General features: G+C 42.8%; 1 protein-coding gene across 4 annotated transcripts; it reads right to left on the reverse strand.

Annotated features, from left to right (window-relative positions):
* Positions 1-3598: 3598 nt before the first annotated feature.
* On the reverse strand, positions 3599-20482 carry sin3b (SIN3 transcription regulator family member B). 4 transcript variants are annotated; one of them, XM_071516946.1, is made up of 22 exons: positions 20031-20482; positions 18744-18850; positions 17778-17931; positions 17220-17585; positions 16488-16643; positions 15982-16110; positions 15719-15808; positions 15385-15503; positions 14735-14948; positions 13526-13642; positions 13176-13414; positions 12196-12379; positions 11279-11698; positions 11169-11209; positions 11089-11116; positions 10786-11044; positions 9704-9873; positions 8734-8907; positions 6265-6357; positions 6012-6106; positions 5201-5399; positions 3599-4931 (listed from the first exon to the last, which is right to left on the reverse strand). In XM_071516946.1, exons 1-22 carry the CDS (start codon positions 20139-20141, stop codon positions 4695-4697), a joined length of 3702 nt encoding a protein of 1233 aa, XP_071373047.1. In that variant the 5' UTR covers positions 20142-20482; the 3' UTR covers positions 3599-4694. The 4 variants fall into 4 exon arrangements, with proteins under 4 accessions (XP_071373047.1, XP_071373048.1, XP_071373046.1 ...); XM_071516947.1 differs by lacking the exon at positions 11089-11116 and having other exon boundaries at positions 10786-11061; positions 11122-11221; positions 11372-11698; XM_071516945.1 differs by having other exon boundaries at positions 10786-11227; positions 11354-11698; positions 16488-16647; positions 17194-17585.
* Positions 20483-20837: the final 355 nt, after the last annotated feature.

The raw sequence follows: 20837 nt of genomic DNA on the forward strand, positions 1-20837 counted from the left end.
TTTTTTTTTGAGAAAGATTTCAAGTTTTGTGAATTTGTTGTAATTTAATTTTGCCAAGAGTAGTAACAACGCCCAGGAAAAGTGTACTGTACATCTGACATCCATCATTAGCCCTTTTTTCTATTTAATCTTCCTCCATCCTGATTCTACTATAAACCACCACACACACACTAGGTTTGCCCGTCCTTCAGACTGAGCTATATGTTGCGAGCAACAATCTATCGGCTGTAACTTTGAAAGTGGGTTGCTGCTCCTTTTCGAGGGCCTCCTGGCTTTCAGGGGAAGGATATTAACTTTAACTGAAACTCGGTGGTGTGTGTGTGTTTCACTCTCTGCTTTCTCTTCCTGTTTGCCCCCCCCTTCTCCTCTCTCTCCTCTCTGCTCTTCTGTCCCTCCCTGTGGCTATGCTGTGTTAACACCATGCAGTCATAAGACAAAGCCCAGAGAGCTGAAACACAAATGTGTTTATTATACACTCACAGAACCTCCTGTGTCTTGTATTTCTGTTTTTTCTGTAGTGGCTAAAAGACATTTCTGATGAGTGAAAAAGCCTTCTGAGTGGAGACCAGCAGTACAATCCTCTGTGTACAGCAGAAAGTACAACATGTGCTGTACCTGCTACGGTTTACATTTGGAAGATGGGTAGTTTCCCTATCCGTTTAGATTAATTGGACATAGGCCATGTAATGTACAAGGGCATAACTGTATACGGGCATATAACATCGCACACACACGCACACATGCACACACACACACACACACACAACCCACACGCCTCTCTCTACCACTGTCTTGTGTCAGACAGCACAACCCTACAGCAGATTGTTTTGTAGTAAGGCTCTGCCTATGTTGTCTTGCCTGCATGCTGCTTTTGTTTTACATTGTACATAGATCTTAATTTATTTTCCATAACGTGTATATTAACAATCATTGTAGCATTGTACTGTAACAATGATTGATTTCATACATTGCTCTTTTTTGCTCTAATACAAGCAGTATTTTTAGGTGATGAGGAGCTTTTTTGATTGTTCACAATCCTGCACTCTTTTTCATGTGTAAATCTGTTGAAACTGTGTTTGTATAAAAAAAAAAAATAGAAGAACATAGAAAAAAAACCATAGAAATGGAGAAAGTGATTCTGGATTGTGATTGGTTGCATCTTGTTGGTGATTCTATCTTATTTCCTGGCTCCGTCATCCCCGGGGTTTGCGTCCAGGGCTCATGGAGGAGGTGGGGACAGGGGGGATTCCTGTGTCCTGAAGCTCTGTACTCTTGATAAATGTGCATTTGTGAATGTGCATGAAAAAAAAAAAGATTGAAATATTGTGGAAGTTCTCTCTAAATCCCTTCTGTCCTACCATGACATCTGATTTTGTAAAATGCCCTGCAGACAGAAGACAAGCACTTTGGTAAAACGATTGACAGATAGGACACAGGAACTGACCCCGGTCCAGAGAGAAGACCGACACCATACCAAGATCCTGCTGGAGAAAATCAACTCGAAACTGATCCCAGATCTGATTGAGCTCTAGCCAACTTCTCTAGTGCTGTACATGGAGTTGAATATATCATGAGCAGATCTGGGATCTTAATATACTCGCTGGAGGCATTTTGATGTGCTTCTCTGTGAGTGCTGGTAAAAACAAATCTTTCAGTGACCAGTGTCTGTGATTGGTAGACCTGCTCACAGAGATACAGTATGTGTAACCCACTGACAAAAATAGGGTTATTTTGTACAGTTTGTGACTGATTAGATGGTGATAACGCAAGCCCTGTCGTCACATTTTCTCATGGGTGAAAACCACTGATGATTTTACTGTTTTTACTGCTTGCTGAAACCCCATGATGTAAAAGTGCTTGATATCTCTGCATCCTCTTCCCTCCTCTCTCTCTCTCTCTCTCTCTCTCTCTCTCTTGATGTTGTATCCTCTCTCTAATCTAGGTGAATGTGATAGTACCTGTAGTTTGGTAGATGGATGTACTACTTTGATAAGATACAAAAAAAGATGATAGAATAAATACATTATGTGGTTAAATGTGATTTTAAGAGACATAAGACTAAAGAAAGGAACATGTCTTACTGTCCGACCCATCTTCGAGTCCCTTTTACAGAGTAGTTTGTACATGTCGAGTGTATAACACTGTACTATGATGGTTTTCCTGATGGTATTTGTATTTCTGTATACACTTTGGTGATCCTGTCATATCTGGGTTTTATAAACCACGCTTATTTTTAAAACTCTGCCCTGCCTCTGGACTCTTTTTATTTCTCTCTCTCTGTTAGTCCTCACTGTGAAAATTTACCTCATGCTGACTGCATTGTTGCTTCAATAATCTGATAATTTAGGAACATAAATGTGAATATTGATCTCAAACAATAATGCGTGCCCTCTCCTCTTCTATCCTGTCCCATCATTTGCTCTAACCTGTCCTGTTAGTCTCTTACAGTCTCCAGTTCCACTCAGTTGGCCTGGTTCTAGTTCTGCGTAACTCTTCGGATGTTTCTGTCTTTCCTGGACAAACTCTGGTGTGCATGTGAGGCTCGACTTTAACTGTGCCACCAAGTGTATCTTCCCCTTTAGTGAGGCTTGTGATGCAACTCTGTGAGTATATGTAAACATGCCCACATGCTCTCTCCCCCACAGACGTGCACGTCTGCACACACACATTTCTCCAGTACACGGTTATTTGGTTGACTTTTTTTGTTGCATTGTGCTTGTATTAGTTTATCTATTATTTTAGATTTGTTAGCTATATTTATTGTTTTCAGTGTCTATGGGGTGTATTGCGACACTTTTGCACTTGAAGTAGAATTGGCTCAATCCATGTACAGTATACTCAGATAAAAGGTAAATGCAGCTTAGCCTTCAGTCGTTCACCACCCACCACCCACCACCCACCAGCATGTCGTGATGCTTCAGTTTCTAAATGTTGCCAAGCAGAGGTGCGGTCGGTCTAGCGTTGCGAGGCAGAGACTTTAAAGTAGGTCCTGACAAGATTAAGGTCTTGACAAGATTGACAACCCTGTCCAAAGGAGGATATGAGGAACTTGTCCAAAAGCATTGGCAAGATCCAGGGATATGACACAGAGATTTCTTCCTTCCCTTTGGGCAGCTTGACTCTGATACCATTATGCTCAGTGTGGCGGGTAGCGTGTACGAATCATCCTGAAAAGCCTGGGAGTCTTACTTTTTGCACAGAGGAAGCACCCACAAAATAGGAGAAAACTTCAGTTAACTTTCCAACAAATCACAATTCAGTGAACCCTCACAATCCAACATTATCACAGTAATCTCCTCTTTCAAACACAGTGAAAATAAACAGTTTTCATAAACATTTGCTTTACTGACATGTCTGTTAGCTGTGTTTTAGCCTTTTTGGCCTTTATCAAGTGTGCCAGTTACTTCCTCCTATGCAGAAGGCTTCACTGATTCACATCTGACTATCCGGTGTAATCATCAGATTATTGCATTCAGTGTGAATCTATGTTTACAGATTATATATCCTTATTAAATATAGCCTTACCAATCCAACAAACAAAAGACTTGACAGACAACCTTTAAGAAGGTCACAACTAGGTTGTTTATTTCATGATAACTGATACAGGATAAATGTTATACATTCTTTTTTAACACTGATATTTTGCTTTTATTTTCAATGTCAGTATGCAAAAAAGACAACAATGCAAAGTAAACATTTGGTGAAATCATGAATATGATACATAATTTGAATGCTTCATAACATTAAACCAATTAATTTTAAGGACTCCTTGTTGCCCTGGTGATAACTTGTTTAGATTAGCTACAACACAAAAAAAGGAAAAAAAGATGACCAAAAACAAAATGAAAACATCAAGAGTTGGCTGACAGCAAACACTGTAAAGAACCATATGATCTTTAGATGCATCAATCAACATACTCATGTAAATGCATATATAAAATACAGAATCACCGTTGTATATATGCACATACAGTAATAATGCAATTACTAGAGTTGTAGAGTCTGTACTGGGCATACAAACAGACAAAATGAAGAGAGCAGGACACACATACATACACACATTTACCATATCTCTCCGTATAAACACGCATAAACCAACCAACCAACAAGCAAAAGGCTCTCTGGCTTTAGAAGCTAAAAACTACATTGGACTTAAAAAAAGAAAGAGACATTCACATTTCCGAAACAAACTCCATGATCTCATAATCTCCCGACTGACCAACTGTCTCTGTCCATCAGTCTGATCAGCTTGCAGTGCCGATTGCCACCAGAGAAGCGAGGACGATGATGGTGATGCTGAGGATGATGAAGAGCTCCTTTTGTGCCGTGTCCAACCCTTCGCATCGGGGCGGGGGTCCAGTCCCAACAAGTCAGTCAGGGCCAAGTTCACTCCAGTTCATTACCTGTCTCTCTTGGTCCTATTCTCCACAGCACTCCTCTTACTGTGCACTCACTGACTCACCATTCACTGGACTGGTGTAAATAGGGGCTCACGCTTTTAGCCCATTTGCCCAAATGTCTCCACTGGGCTTCTTTCTTTCTTCAATCCATGAGGGAAAGTGAATGAGTGAACATGTTGTGGAGGAAGGTAGAGAACTGGGACTGCAGCTGTATGTCTATGTAGTGTGTATGTCCTGTATGTCCATGCATTTGTCTGTGTGTGTGTGTATATATGTCCATCTCTATCCAGTCCTCTAGGGCGAGGCAGGGGGTTTGCTACCACTGTAATGAACTTGGTATCTGTTGACTGCTTGCCCTTTCACCTCGGTAGACAGGCAGGTCGTCTTGCAGGGGATCATGTCTTCTTCCTCCTCACCCATTAGCCAATCCTGGACTGAGCGTTCGGCTGACGCGGTCACATGATTGGCCAGCCACCCCTGGTGCCACTTGTCAAAGCGTTCATGCTGGTTCACAGCCACTCTGTGCTGCGACTGTGGATGGAGAAGAAAGGCCGTTAGAGCCTAATCTATTAGACAAACAAACAGGATTTAATGAGTGTTTGCTCACTGGCAGAAAACGCACAACCAGGGTTTGATTCTCCCTACACAAATTACCACCCAGATTCTCCAGGTGGGACATCAAATGGTTTAATTTGGAGTCCCAAACACTTAATACACCATGAAATAAAAAATAAAAAAATCACAATGCTACTCACAACAGGAAAACAATGACATTTAATTAAATCAAGTCTCCACCCTACCTTCCTGGCCTTGACCAGGGCCCCTCGGCGGTACATGTAATCCTCAGAGTTCATGACAAACACCATCTTGTGGGTGTTGAGTTTGAAGCGACAGTCCAGGCTGCCGGCGTTCTCCACACCCAGCTGGCGGTGCCACTCTCTCCTGCAGCGCATGGCCTCCACCTGCCGCACCTGCCAGCGACGGAAACGACGCAGGTTCCTGGAGGAAAAAACACAGGGAGTGGAGATTACTAACCCAAAGAATACCTGTCCATCTTTATACGCATATTTTTAATTGTTGCTTGGATTTGAATATTTTGGCTGGTGTTCAATTTGATGTGTTCTCAGAGAGGCTGGGCGATATGTCATATGGCGATAAGTCGATCTGAAGATTAATCTTCACAATTATTATTCATCTTCATACATATTATTGAGGATGATAGGATATTATATTTGAAATGACTGTGATTCTATAACACCAATATATGATAATATATAGTCATATGTATATTGGACTGAAACCATGCTTTCCCAGACTTTTAATCAAACCTTTTCAAGACCTGGAAATGATCGCAGTAATTTTACTTTTACAGCCTTTCCACACCTGTGTATAGGTTATGTAGATACTACTAAAGTTGCTTTACAGATGATTGAATGTTGCATATGGTCAGAGGGAGATGAAGTTGGATGAGAAAACACCACTTATACTACAACTGTAGAACCATATAAAACCATATATGTACCATATAAAACACCACTTATACTACAACTGTAGTTACCAAAGACAGCAAGTTAAAATAGTATCTCTCTGCCATGTTTAACTGTCTCCTACCTGGGCAGAAATACAGGTTTGAAGAAGTATCCCTCTGCCTGAGAACACAGACTGGACTCTGTTCCTACAAACTGCTCCATGTAGCTGGACAGGCACTGAGGGAGGAAGAGAGCGTTGTCGTTAACAGCAGCACACAAGCCCATGTTTTAATGAATATTTAAGTTCAATCAAATAAAGTTCGGATAAAGGTGTTGGGGGTCAGCCTGTCTGTAAAAGCAAACATTTAAATGTGTGTGTGTGTGTGTGTTTTTACCTGTACATCTAGTGGGTCATCAGCCTGGGCCTCCTCGGTGTCCAGTAGCTCAATGGTCATCGTCACATGACCCTTGTTTTGGATAAACATCACCTGATGAGACAAAATATCAAGACACATAGGTTAACCTACAGTAAATCAACACACTACAGCCACTGACGACGGCTCCGGGTTTCAAGTCAATAATGAGTCAATGAGATTAAAGATGTTATGCTCTCTAGGAGTCTTGCCAGGTACGGCTTTGGTTCAAAGAAAAGGTCTTGATGGTTGTAGCACCTTATGCATTAATGTGGAAGTGCATCGATAGACTACGTGTTCATCTTGCTGTAGGGCAATTGGCTTTACATGAGTAGTGTCACTGTTTTGGCCAAATTTCAGCATATTATTTTATGATTAAATGTAGCACTCCTTTCAGGTCAGCTTGAGTTACATGGCATAGGAAGTGGTACTGCTACTATCAGGTTGCAAAGGTTCATGTCTCTAGCATGGGACATCTCAAGAGAAACTTGAACTTGAAAATGAATTCTGAAGGAAAATGATTAGCCTCGAGTAAAATAATAGGGTTTTAGCTCTACAGTCTTAAAACCCAAAATATTAATGAGAAATGATTTGGGTTTGTTTTTTTTAAATCACCCATCATTATCTTGAAGCAGCTCTTCTAACCTGTGACCCTGCCTGCCTTCTATGGTACTATATCATATGGTACTGTATTGTCATTGGCTACGTTTACATGGACTGCAATAATCCGACTATTGACCTTATTCTAGTTAAGACAATATTTCGATTAAGGTGTTTACATGAGTTGCTTATAGAATATTCCATTCATATTCCCGTTTACATGCTACAGAGCATAGTCCGATTAATGACTGAAGACGCATGCCCACATTACGTCCCTACGTCCTACGTCCAAGTTTCCCTCCGTAATTTAACCTGAAACCCTTTCTGTCATGTTGCTACCGTGGTAGGGACAAAATGTTGGGACTTCTTTTTACTGGTGGCAGTCATCTTTTCTTTTGTAAACAAGTTGCGCAACACTCGCTGGAAGCTAGAGCATGCGTCGTCAAGCAGTTGGATTGCCGTACGTGTCGCAAAATGCTGCGAAAACTCAGATAGGACATCATAGTGCGATTAAGGTGTATACATGTCTACAATGCACTCGGATTAGATCGGAATACTCCACATGTCTTAATTCGACTATTGCTTACTCCGACTATGACCTTATTCGGGTTAAGGTAATCAGAAAATGCTGTTTACATGGCAGTGTCTTATTCAGAGTATTGTCTTATTCCGGTTAATATCGGAATATTGCAGTCCATGTAAACTTGCTCACTGTCATCATAAGCCAGGGACGCACTACACGACTGAACAGACCATGAAAAAACACTGGACATCACACATTTGACAGATACATCGTAGAGGTGCAAACACCTGACAAGTTGGATTTGGGGATCACACACTACCTGAGTACTAATGCCACACAATCCCCCAATCTAGTGAAAACACATACTCTTGCGCTACTACAACACAAAACCAAACAAAGGAGTGTGAAAAGTGTCGTCTAGATTTGAGTAAAAGATAAACAAATAATCATGATGGTCCTGACTGGACCGGAAGGCAAGAGATTTAAAGGAAAAATCCACCCTAAAACAGCCATTGCTTGTATTTCTGAGCCCATTTTATTGTTTGGTGTTGTATTTTTCTTATTCCTGCGAATAACTGGACAAACATACGTCACATGGAGATATTTCCAGCCCAGCTAAAATTAAATTTAATCCATTCCATTCTTAGGGATCTCAGCTATACATCAACAGTAAACCGTCAGAATCAAAGAGCTTCTTTCTAGACCCATTTTACACAGACATTGAGGTAGTAGCAGTAGCCTCAATAGACCATAATCCAATGCAGCCACAAGATGTGCTGCGCGGACACAAACACAGACATGCTCCAATGTTAACAAACTAGTTGGCTAGTTATCTATATTTCTATGCCCCAATTCCCCCCTTTGACTGAAAGCAACAAGTTCAGGCACGATCTCTAGGATTTTGTTGAAAATGTAGGAAATTACTAACTGAAGTAGAAGTAGATGAGGCAGGTTGAGGCAAAGCAAGTACACCAAAAAAGTAAATTATAACACTTCATCACAAAATAACCAATGGAATGCATTGAACATCACAAACTGATGATATCCAACAGTGTAACAGTATCCAACGGTGGATTTTTCCTCTACGTCCTTAACGCTCACACACTACAAGATCACCTGTGCTACCCATTGCGATTGCACCAAACTAGCACAGGCTCTGTCAGTCCAATCAGTTCAATCAGGCATGATGGCCAAATCATGGCTATTCATCAGCCTAAATATCACGTAGTTGGTCCCCAGTCATAGTCATTACATTGAAGCAGTTACTCAGCTGTGGTTGTCTCCATCTTCCATTCTATTGTACTATATTTGCAGGATTTTGCCCTCACCTTGAAGCAGTTCTCTTCAGCCATGACTCTCTCTGCCTTCCACTGGTAGCTGGTCTCCCAGGCCGCTCTGACGCACTGGGAGGACAGGTTTCCCCCTGCCGCGCCCCTCTTCCTCTCAGCCAGGTACAGATCGGCCACCTGCAGACACACCTCGTCGCTCACTAGGTGCTGCAGCTACAGTGGTGGAGGGTGGGGGATTAGAATTCGACAAAAAAAAAATTCAAGAAGGAGATATGTAAATGGTAGATTAGGGCTGTGACATAGAACAAAAATTACAATTTGAATATTTAAATATGAAATACATATAAAATCAATAATAAAAAATATTTTATTATACATTTTTCCAATCAATAATGTTAATATATTTCTAGTGTTATACTGGGTATGTCCACTAGAGGGCAATATAGCCAAGGTTTTGAAAGAAAGACTGACAACCGTCGGAACGTCAACGTGTTCGCCGCTATTTACAAAAAAAGAAAAAAAGTAGGAATGTCTTATATTTGCTAAACGGACGGTGACGAATCCATCTGTCCAGACAGGTGTTTAAAGTAGGTCCTGACAGCGCTGCCCGGACAACGGACAGCTCTTATTGAAAATTCATTGAAATGAACGGAGACGGACAGACACAACGGATCAGCGTGGCCTAGGCTACTTTAATGGCAAGATTCTCTGGTGTGCTAATAATTTTTTCATCGGGTGCTCCTGCAGCTGTGGGATGAGTGGTAGTAGCCATTTTTCAACTTATTTAAGTTTTGTTTCCTGTTTAGATCTATCCAATTGATCACGTAAAACTGAGTGTTCAAAATAGGCAATACAAATGGACAGCCAATATTGAACATTCCCTTTAATGTTCGAATGTGGCATTCAGGGATTGCGTTCGATAATTTATCGATTACCGAATGTCAATGTCACAGCACTATGGTAGATTATCAAGTTATGTGTGCTCGCTGTGAAAGTGACCATTGCTTACCTGCCGGATGATGTTATGGATGAGCTTGTCGATGGTGAAGCCTATGTAGGCGTGGATGGTGAACATCTCCCTCAGTGTGTCCTCATACTGTGTGGACTCCAGGTTGCCGTCCAGCAGGCTACGCACCATATCTAGGAAGGCTGGGTAGTACTCCTCTAACTCCACCTCACCTGTGGAAGGCAGGGGAAATCACACGTTATAATATCATGTCATTATAACGTAATATTACTAATCTATCCTGTTTCATCACAGTTGTACCATATCAAGGGATGCTGGGAGTATTATTTAAGCTCCATCTCATCTGTGGAGGGCAGGGCAAAAAAGACCCATTGTAATATGTTATCATACCCTATCCTTATGATACTGTGCATGACTACACACGTGTGGTGCAGAAGAAAGCACAGTATGCTACATCTCCTGTAATTAATTAATTAAAAAGACAAAACGACATTATGAGTGCTGGCTTTCCTTTCTTCATTAATACATCTCCTGTAATCCCAGCTCACCTGGGACAAAACGTTACACAATTCTACACTTAACATATAACCAGGGCCAGTACAATAATAGCACACTGATATGATGAGAAAGCAGTACACCTAGCAAATTTATTCATGTTTCATTGTCACATTTTGAACGTTGGAGCTTTTAACGCCTTCCCGTTCCAAATGCTGACGAGGCAGTCTACATACCCATGTCCAAAAAAAGATTAATTTGCATCAGTCTTTCTAGACATCCGGAGCATTTCAAACAAGCCTCATCCTGTATCATTTGACCACACGCCATGAACACAGGCTTATTTAACTTCAGACCCATTAACATCAGAAAAAGTTAGATCTAAACGCACTGATACAGTACTTAGTAATTCAAACAAAATAATTTATCAATCCCAATTACATAATATGTATTTTAAAGCTCTGAATCAAAGATTAAGAAGCTATGAAAAAACAAAATAACACCATCTCCAACAGTGTAACTACTTTTCCCTGTTGGGTCACATACGGCAACTAGTTGACTGATTTGAAATGAAATACTTTGATCAGACCATACCAAGGTGGATACACTTGAACATTAGTTGTACTTACTAGGCTGTTTGAGGCGTAGCTCCATGGCTAGGTCACAGGCCTTGTCCCTCCTTCCCTCTGCCAAGAGCAGCCTCTCCCTGCTCTGCTCGGCCCTGTGCTCCAGCAGCTGCCGCTCTGCCTGCCGGTAAACCCGCAGCAGCCGCGAGCACAGCGTCTGGTGCAGCCGCAGGAAGAAATACCAGTTGTTGTTGACAAAGAACAGGTTGTAGACGCCATCCAGCTCTTTCTGGTGCTCTGCTTCAGGGTCGCGCAGGTCCACCTTCTCCCCGGCCACAGCTGAGCTCGTCTCCATAGGGGTAGAGCCGGGGGTGGATCCGCCAGTCCCTCCAGGCTGGCTGGTGCTGCTGGAGGTGGTGGAGGCCTCCGTGTCTGCAGGTTGGGACGGGCTGCAGCGTCTCCGCCTAGACTCTCCGTTCAGCTGCTGCTGGGGTTGGGACTGGGTCTGGGACTGCGACTGGGCCTGTTGGGGTTGAGACTGGCTACCTGTGGCTACCCCTGCTCCTGGTGCATTATTAGAATTACCACTTCCTCCTCCTCCTCCTGCTGCTGCTGCTGCTGCTGCTGCTGCTGCTGCTGCTGCTGCTGCTGATGCTCCTCCTCCTCTCTCTCCTCCCTCCTCGGGCTCGGCCTCCTCATCTGTCCAGTCTTCAGTATCGCTGAGCTCGCCTCGGCGGGAGAAGAACAGGTCGGGGACAAAGTGCTGGATGATGCGCTTAATGTGGTCCTTGTCGTCTTTGTGGATGGTGGGCTGACGTTTGACATGGTAGATGATGAGTGAGGCGGCATCCTCCAGGATCTGCTTGTCCTCATAGGTAAACACCATGTGAGGCTCACTGGATGAGGCCGAAACAGAACCAGAGCCGTTCCGGCCTTGCTGGCCCACACCGCCCTCCTCTGTGCTCTGCTCCTGACGCTGAGATAGACAGAAAAACACAGAGATTAATGCAGAAAGACACAGTGACAGACTGATGATTTTGAAAATTAAAAATAATGGCTTTTAAATGGGTTTCATGGACCCTAGGGAAATTAAGCTACCTATAAAGGACCGTGTAAACCTTATGATCAAGTAAAAAATTGATTAACACCTAAATTGCAGCTGTGAGGTTTTTCTGTGACAAAGAAGATGAAAATAGAAACACTACACAATACAAAGAGAGTAGAAAATAGTGGAAAAAAACTGACTCAGTGTCCCTAGTGATGGCTGGGCCAAGACGAGCCACACCTCCAGGCATGTGCACTTCAAAGTGTTTAAAATCAGCGCAATGGCAATATGTTAACCACTGTGCCTACGGCCCAGCCAAAAAATTATACATCAATGTTAATTTACACTCCAAACCTTGTGATTATCTTTTCATGTTATGAAAGCCCTAGTGTGAAGCTGGCAGATAAGGAGAGAGGTGCTAGATCTACCTCATCATAGACGCTCTCAATCTCATTGAGAAGACTCTTTGAACGCAGGGCCTTCATGTCATTCTGTTTGAAGTTGACCCCTTGGTGGTCCAGGGACTTGAGGTAGGCCTTCTCATACTGCTCCCTCCAGATCTTATTGAAACCCTGCTGGGCCTCTCTCCACTCCTCCTCCTTGGCTTTCAACCTGTAGAGGAGGACACACCTGGGATGAAGATACTTCACACAACACAAAGCATGTTTATGAGCGTGTCATGTTAATGTGTGAGTCGGTGCACCTGACTGTGCATACGGCAGTTTGATTGTAAGGATCCAAGTGTCTGTGGGGGGGAATGTGCGAGTACCTAAGCATGCATCTGTTGGAGCATTTGTGTGGGAGCCTACCACATGTAAAACACTTCCAAGTGCCTATATACAATATAGTGAGAGTACACAAAACACAGTTTTCAACACAGCTGGTTTGATTCACCATTGTTGACAGGAGGCACAGAGAGCAACGCCTGTTGATAGAAGGACCTAATCAAACCTTAATGCTGCCAACAAATCAACATTTTAATCACAGTATCAATTGGTTAAAAATCCCTGCTGGCAACCTTAATGAAATACGCTGTCTAACTGCGGGCAACAAGCTCCTTTCCCAATACAAAATTTTGATTGAAGGTAAATTTAATTGGAGTATTCCACCAATGTGTCTGATCCACCTTAATGGTAATGCATGCACTTATGAAAGTATATAATAAGTGGCTATGTATTGGATTTGTTCAGAAAGCATGGCAGATTTTGCCCGCCTTGCATCTAGCACAGTTGCGTTTAGCACAGTGGAGATGACACTGCAGAAGCTGGTTGAAATCTGAGTGGGTCTGAGGTGGTGAGAGGGAGGCAGAAGAATTAAGCTTCCAATCTGATTTTCTGTCGCTGAGTGTCTGTCCTGTGAAGAGATTTGAAATAATGCAGAACAACAAAGAGACAATGACAGCCCTAACCTCTTGAGCACCACAGGCACGGCGGTGGCGGGACTCCTCTTCAGCCCCTCAATGATCTCAGGGGCCTTGTCACCATAGATACGGTAAACGGCACGGCGCTGGATGACCTCAGAGGTTCCGCCCAGGCAGTCATCCAATCTAAATCGATCCTGGTCCTCGGGCGAAAGGCGGGACAGCTTCTTCTGGACGCTCTCTAGAACCCGGATGGTGGCCAAGTTGGTCTCCAGGACGACGTCCAACTAGGGATGGAGAGTTATGGACACAGAACCTTTAGGAAGGCACTAATTATTCAAGGTGTCTGTTAAAGCTCATTATCTCAACTTTTACAAGAATTGTTGGGATGCGCTTACCTCAAACCTTTCATCCTCACAGCGATGCAGCTGCTCCTCATAGGGAGTCTTCTTCGAGCTGACGAAGGTGGAGTCCTCAGACCAGGAGGGGAACGACACCCAGGTGTCATTCAGCACCTTCTCACACACACAAACAAACACATAGAGACTCGTCTCAATCCAAATTACTCTGCACACAACAGGTTGAACACTCCAGGGTGCTGGCGGCGGCAGGAAACACAATGCAACAAAACTTTAAGGATAAGGCTGGTGTTTTTTAATGCATTGCTTACCGTCAACAAATCCTATGAAAATAACAAAATCAACAATGCGTTTGCTCTACTCCCATTACTTTCTGACTTCCCACGTACCGTTTTTAGCCATCAACCCGGAAGTCATTGGCTCCAATTGTAAGCTAAAAACCTTGAAATACAGCTCACAAAGACATAGTTTCAATTTTAAAAATCACTAACTGTTACCACGAAAAGTCAGGCTGTTGTAGTTATTACCAAATCAAATTCAAATGGGAACAAATTCTTCATTACGCCGGGGACTATTTTCGGTGCTACGGAACAACTTTCCTGAGATCGAAAACGTGTTTACAACCGGCTTATTAAGTTTGAGGAAAAAGTCGGCTGGCCCAGTGCATCGATGATGAAATATGCTGCCCAGAGCAACGGCATGGCTCTTTGATGTGTTTTTAATCATTTTTATAATACAATGGAGTTCTATGGCTACTGGGACATGGCTTCATTGGGCACCGGCTACATGGACGAGACTTGTTGGCAAAACAAAATCATTGCTGATTTTGTTATTTTCATAGGATTTATTGACGGTAAGCAATGTATTAAAAAACACCAGCCTTATCCTTTAAGTAGTCCACCGCACTCAAGGAGAAGACTAGCCAACTATGATTTATGCCATTACTTTATTAGGCAGATTAAGATATAGCGAACAACACGTTTCGCCTAAGCTTCATCAGGTTCCCGATGAAGCTTTGACGAAACGCGTTGTTCGATAGTTGGCTTGTCTTCTCCTTGAGTGTGGTGGATTACTTAAGTTTTTTTTTTTAAACACATAGAGAGTTTATCTTTAGTCATCAAAGGGAAAAACTTCTCAACGGAAAATGTTCACAGTGATGTGCTGTTCTACCACTAATTAAATACTAATAAATCACATCACACGCACTGATCTAGTACTAAACCCATAAGGAAATGTAAGTAGGTGTACCTCCTTGCATATGGCAGTGCGTCCGCTGCATTTAGGCTGCTGGTAGGTCTTGGGCAGTGCTCTGTAGCTGGACCCCAGGCGCTTGCAGGAGGCGTAGTCCACCTCCCGGCCCCCTCCCCCCTCCATGTAGCGATCTGACAGCCCTGACGCAGCATGAGAGAGCTCTTTGTCCCCCAGAAACGACTTGAACTGTGTGTACAGTTCGGGAAACTTCCTGGAAGGAGATAGAAGATGAATGACACATGAATGAGGAGCACAACAGGAGACCAGACACCAAGTGATTCCCATCAGAACAATGATACCAGTTCTAAAAATCAGTGTTCTATCATGTATCCAAGTGCCATTTTGTTCTTTCATTTGGCACAATTAAGTTCATAACTGTTATTTATTTTCATTAGGTATAGTCATATACACTGAAATATAAACAACATCAACATGCATAACAGTTGCTGTTGCCCTTCCCAGCAATAATACCAGTATGCCTCTTTTACAAGACCAGACAGTAGTGTCTGCACCTTCTGCACACTCACTGGAGCCACTGTATGCATCCAGTCATCGCTTTATCCAATTCACTCATCTATTCATTCATTTCTCTCATTTTATCTAGCCATCTCACACATTCATCCATCTCAATCTTTCCATCCACTCACCCCAGGAAAGGAGTGACTAGCTGTAGCAGCTCAGCTCCTGAAACGACTTCCTGGTTAAACAAGGCGATGCAGCGCAGGAAGTTCTCATACACTTCCTGGCTTTTAAACAGGCGACGGACCTAAATGAAGTGCGGGGTAACAAGAGAAAAAGCATTGCTGGTGAAGTGGGTCAGACAAATCGTATGTGTCAAGAAGACATCAAGAAAGACAAAGACAGCAAGAGAGGAAAGAGGAAAAAATTAAAAAGGAAGTGGGGTGATAGTGGGTGAAAGGAATAATGAGACTCAAGGATGGAAGAAATCCAACATTGCTGAATTGGAAAATGATGCCTCACCTTATCAAAGAAAGTGAATTCTCGTAAGACTCCGTGTTTGCCAACCGAAGCAAAGGACTGATCTTTGGTACAGGAATACTTCATTTTTTTCTAAATAAAAAAAAAAAACCAACAACATTTTAGCAATGATCCTTTATTTTCAACACACAAAGAGACAATAAAACAAAATTTTGTGCAGATGAAACTTTGTGATGAAGAACATACATAGCATATTTCCTGGGCTAGATATTTCAGATAAAGAATGTGTTCTGTCACAACAATACCTTGAGTAGTGGGGTCATGTGTTGCAGGAGCATGGGCCTGGGTCTCTTCTTGCTCTGTTTGGTTATCATGTCCTCTTCATCCGGCCTTTTCAGCTGCTCTTTCCCCCCTGTCAGCGAGCTCCCTGTGAACTACAGGAGAGGAAGCACACAGGAAAGTTGGCCAAGGAGACATATAGCTCTTTAGACTGGTCTGTGTTACTTTTAAATTCTTTTTCAACTACTGGTTCCAGAAAATGCTGTGTGAAAACCAATCGCTTTGCCAGAAATGCCTGGATCTTGCTTTGACTATTAAATGGGGATATTATGATGACAAAATAAAAATAATCTAAGTAGAAGAGTGCTAATGAGAAATGTCATTAGCGATTTATATAAGGTGTGTGTCCAAAAATTCTGAATCAATTGTTGGTCTGGTTCCTAAATTGACCAGTGATATTTAATGTAACAATATTTTTGCATTTTGAAATTGCAACATGATTTATGTCTCCGTCTATGGCTGGCTGACTGACCAGTGATCTCTTGGCATCAGGCAAGAACTGTCCAAACTCAGCCAGCAGGTCTTCCTGTCCCTTGAAAAGACTGGCAACCTTGGAGAACACCTCATCCTCTGTCATCCCACTGCTGCCTCGGCCACCTCGACTCTCCTTCACCTCCAGCTGCTCCTTCTGAGAGGTGTGTGAGGGAAAAGTGGTGTTCAGTAGTGATGCAGAACTAAACTCAATTAGACCAAGCACAGCCAAGTTGCGATACTCTGGCCTAGTTACACATGACCACTGGTCTTAGAGCAAGAGACACAAACACTGTGAGTGTCCTCTGAGGAACAGACTGCTGTGGGGATTTGATACTGGACAATAATCCTCCAACACTCTCTTTTCTGAACATGTACTTGTTTGCTCTCCCTCAGAAATTTCTATTTAAAATTCAGTTTTTAAATACCATAAAGCGATCTAAAAATGACTCAGATTCTGGTTGGAATACGAGTGGTGTCAACACTCCCTGTTATAGCTAAAATCCTCAGTCCAATTCTTTGAAATGGTGCAGGAGGAGATAGAGAAAGAATGCAACAAGAGTACAATGAGTAAAAAAAAATTGAGTATAACTTATCTATACTGATATTACGCTACTAGAAAGCAACTTAAATCACCATATTTTCATTAGGCAAAAATACAATATCAACTAGCTCCATTTCCATTTTGCACATTGTACATGCTGTATTTTAACTCACAATATCTCCACAGTACCTGGTATGTATGCAGAATCTCCAGGAAGGCTCTATAGATCTCTGGGTGGTCCAGGAAACGGTTTTTAATCTTATTGACGTAGCTGATGGCACTGTCAAACTCTACAGGGCTTGGCTCTGAGGCAGGGGGCGACACAGAAGAGGTGGGTGCCTGATTCGGGGTCTCTCTGCTGGTCAGGGGAAGGGAAAGTCTGCTGGGGGGCTCGGGAGGTCCTGTGGTGGTTGAGGAAGACAGGGTCTCTGGTGGGGCCGCCATGACTTCACTGCTCTGGGCAGGTCCAGCCTCAACGTGGGAAACAGAGGTACTACCAGAGGTCGCAGTCACAGCAGGGCTGGCTACACTCTTCCCCTGCTGGCCTGGGGATACCTGTAAATAGCAGTATGATTTAGAGGTGCATTAATGCAAGAAAACTGTGCACAACCTTTTTAGGAAAATCTCTGCCAGCAAAATGACAAGATGGTGGCTAAAATTTAGTGTAAAACAATCTTAATGTACTTGTGTTGCTACAGAATATTTAAAGTACTGGTTTTGAGAACTTATCCAATTCAACTGTCTCACCTGGGTAGAGAAAGGAGACTGGAGGAAAACCATTCCATTCTTAGGGATCTCTATCCGATACCCCGGCGGTAGGAAGGCATTGAAGCCCAAGACCAGGTCCGGGTGCCCATGGAAGAGTTGTGACACACGGTTTATAACCCCCGGTGTGTCAATGCTATTCAGGAGAACAGACAGACATTTTTAAAGATTTATTTTTGGCATTTTATGCTTTATTAGGCAGATACAGTGAGAGAGAGACAGGAAGGTATGGGAGAGAGAGTGAGGGGAGGACATGCAGCAAAGGACCGCGGGTCGGAATCGAACCCAGGTCGCTGCTGGAAGGACTGAGCCTTATGGTACGCGCTCTACCCGGGGGTCTGTCTGGGGGCGCCACTGGGGCGCCACTGGGGCGCCCCCAGACAGACATTTTTAGTGGTGGAACGTTTGACAGAGGAAGTGACCACAAATAAGATTAGCCTCCCCTTCTATGTGCTGCACGAAGACGACCAGTTCATGCTCTCAAACAGGGTCCTGCAGCTCAGTATAAAAAGTAAAGTAGGCTACTCACTAATGACAATCTCATTCATGCCACACTTAAATTCCAATATGTGATAAATTGATGGATAATCTCAATAGGAAGCTTTAATGCAATTTATTACTGATCCATATTAGCCCAAAAACTTACAGGAAATCTATGATGGATCCCTGTATGGGTATATTTTGAAACTTGTCAAATTCCCTACACAGGCTGCGCTATCTTGTAGCGAAAGAGCACATTTTCAGAGAATCTGCTATTAAGAATCAATTTATCTCATTAAGGAAATGGGCTTCTAAAAACCAATAACTTTTGGTCACAGGCTAGATGGATGGTGCTTCAATGCTGTGCAAATTGGGCATACAGTTTAACCAATGCTGTATGTCATCCTTTTCTATGAATCCCTACATTAAAGTTGGTTGTTCTGTATCTGTATAAATTGTCATAGCTACCTCTGTGACTTGAACTCTTTCATGATGTCAAGAAACTTGTTGTATATTCCAGGATCATTCCCAAACCGTATTTTTACTTGGTCCAGATATGACAAGGCATCTTCAACCTAAACACAGAGACAAAATGACAAAATCAATGCAGCACAAAGCAAAATGACAGTCTCACCTGGAACTAAGGAGAAGCATTTTCACAAACATCTTGTTGTGCTGTTCATGAAGCAGATCCAGCAGAGTCCTCAAATAGCTTTAAAAATGTTTGATAGGACAATGGCCTGACTACACATCTGTTGTCTAAGGTTCATCGATAATAATGTTGCCATGCATGATTAGACAGGCAAATACTCCTATTGGGTTCCAAGCGCCTAGACAAAAAACCGAGAAATTTGCATTGCAGGATTTCTCGATACCATTTGTACAAAAATGGAACATCTAAACAGCTAACGTTTACTGTCTTCATTGACAAGTGAAGTGTTATATCAACAAATACACAAGCTACTGCCAGTACAAATAAATAAATAAACAAGAGTGTATACAAAAAAACACACGAAGGCGCATTTGTTCGTTGGACCATATCTGTAATCAGAACCTCGATGCTACGATAAAGAAAAAAATAACAATTTGTTCACACAAAGCATTGTCAAAAATAATCCACGACTGGAGAGGGTTAGCTTAGCTAACGTAACGTTAGCCAACAACCAGTGATTTGACAATAACTCCACCACAACACCTACCCAGATACGATTTAATACAACCTGAATACATGTTGTTACAGTTGGTAACTAGCCAACAGTGACGCGTTTGCTAATATGAAAATCATTCATGGTTAAATACTGCAATAACAAAGAAAATTTCAATGAAGCTGCTAATCAAGTGAACTAGCCGTTCTTAGCTAACCAGGCTTGCGTCCTCCACTTTGTTCAGGGTGGCTGAAAAACGAACAAGGAGGAACTTCGAACAACCGAGGTCGGAGTTAACGTTAGCTCACGGTAGCTATTATTGACATCGTAGATAACAAACTACCGTTAACTGTCTTTCGACAGTCACTGGGCCAATTCATTAATGAAATCTTGCGTCCAAGTCTAACCTTAAATGTCATTGTGTTCTGCTGTTTAGCAATGAATTACTTTTAATAGGCCAGCAAGCTAACTAACGTTAGCCAGCCATTCCTTTCACTACACTCAGCGTTGGGAGAGAAAAAGAAAGCCGCAAATCCCAAGCAATGATCTGACGAACAAAATGGTTCTGACTCTGTGAGGGACTTTTCCCTTCTCGTATTCGCTGTCTTACCTTCAGTTTTTGGAAGTGCTGCTGTTGCACTTGCTTTTGTGTTACAACGTAAGGCTTGTCTTGAATTTGGTTTATTTGCTTCGTGGTGCTGTGTGCCTGAATCTTCGCCATTATCCCGGCGACAGGAGGCTTGAAGCCACTACCACAACTTGAGAAGGAAGGTTCGGTGTATCTCTAGTTGTTGGCTAGCCGACAAATCTTCCTCTTGGTCGGGAAGCCAGCCTGCCAGCAACGTCTAACGCTACTTGCCTAGCTGGACAGTCTCCGCACAACGCAAAGGACGGAAAATCCACCAGAGTGGAGGGTGATGACAAGCACGCTGCTACTCGCTGCGACTTTGATTAAACGCCATTATCGGTTTAAAGAATAACTGATAACAAGCTGCGACAAGACGAACCCTCGGAAAATAAGCTTAGGGACAATGGTTGCCGTTTATCTTATTTAAAATAAGTATCGCCTGTCTCTTTAAATTCGGCGGCAGCGGTCTGTCTTGGCGTCCGGAAGCCAGAGTAGGAGTGAAAAATTCGACTGCGCAGCCGCATAGAGAGGCGGAGCCGACTTCACAAGAGATTCAGATTGTTCCACACCCCCTTCAATGCTACAAAGAAACAATGTTACTCCGTGCGAAACGATAGCTACAAACTTAGCTGAATCCACAAGAACACGATGAACTCAGTGAGCAACCACAGTGAGATAAAAGGATACTGGGATAATGATGGATTTCCACACTCTCACACACAAAGCAGTACCAGAAGACAATGCAGCTCGGATTCAGCATGTACAATATAGAGCTAAAAAGGCAACCCT

The sequence above is a fragment of the Centroberyx affinis genome, unplaced genomic scaffold (genome assembly GCF_046629955.1).
Source record: "Centroberyx affinis isolate AG114_WGS23_722 - 3 ecotype Tasmania unplaced genomic scaffold, CSIRO-AGI_Caff_v1 ptg000440l_1, whole genome shotgun sequence".
Classification (NCBI taxonomy): domain Eukaryota; kingdom Metazoa; phylum Chordata; class Actinopteri; order Beryciformes; family Berycidae; genus Centroberyx; species Centroberyx affinis.

Excerpts from the sequence above, each read along its gene's own strand:
- sin3b (XM_071516944.1), bottom strand. The coding sequence starts at position 20,141 with ATGGCGAAGATTCAGGCACACAGCACCACGAAGCAAATAAACCAAATT. Across the intron at positions 17,586-17,777 it reads AGTCTCCTTTCTCTACCCAG|GTATCCCCAGGCCAGCAGGG; the intron begins GTGAGACAGTTG and ends TGCTATTTACAG. Across the intron at positions 11,699-12,195 it reads TTGAGAGCGTCTATGATGAG|CGTCAGGAGCAGAGCACAGA; the intron begins GTAGATCTAGCA and ends TGTCTATCTCAG.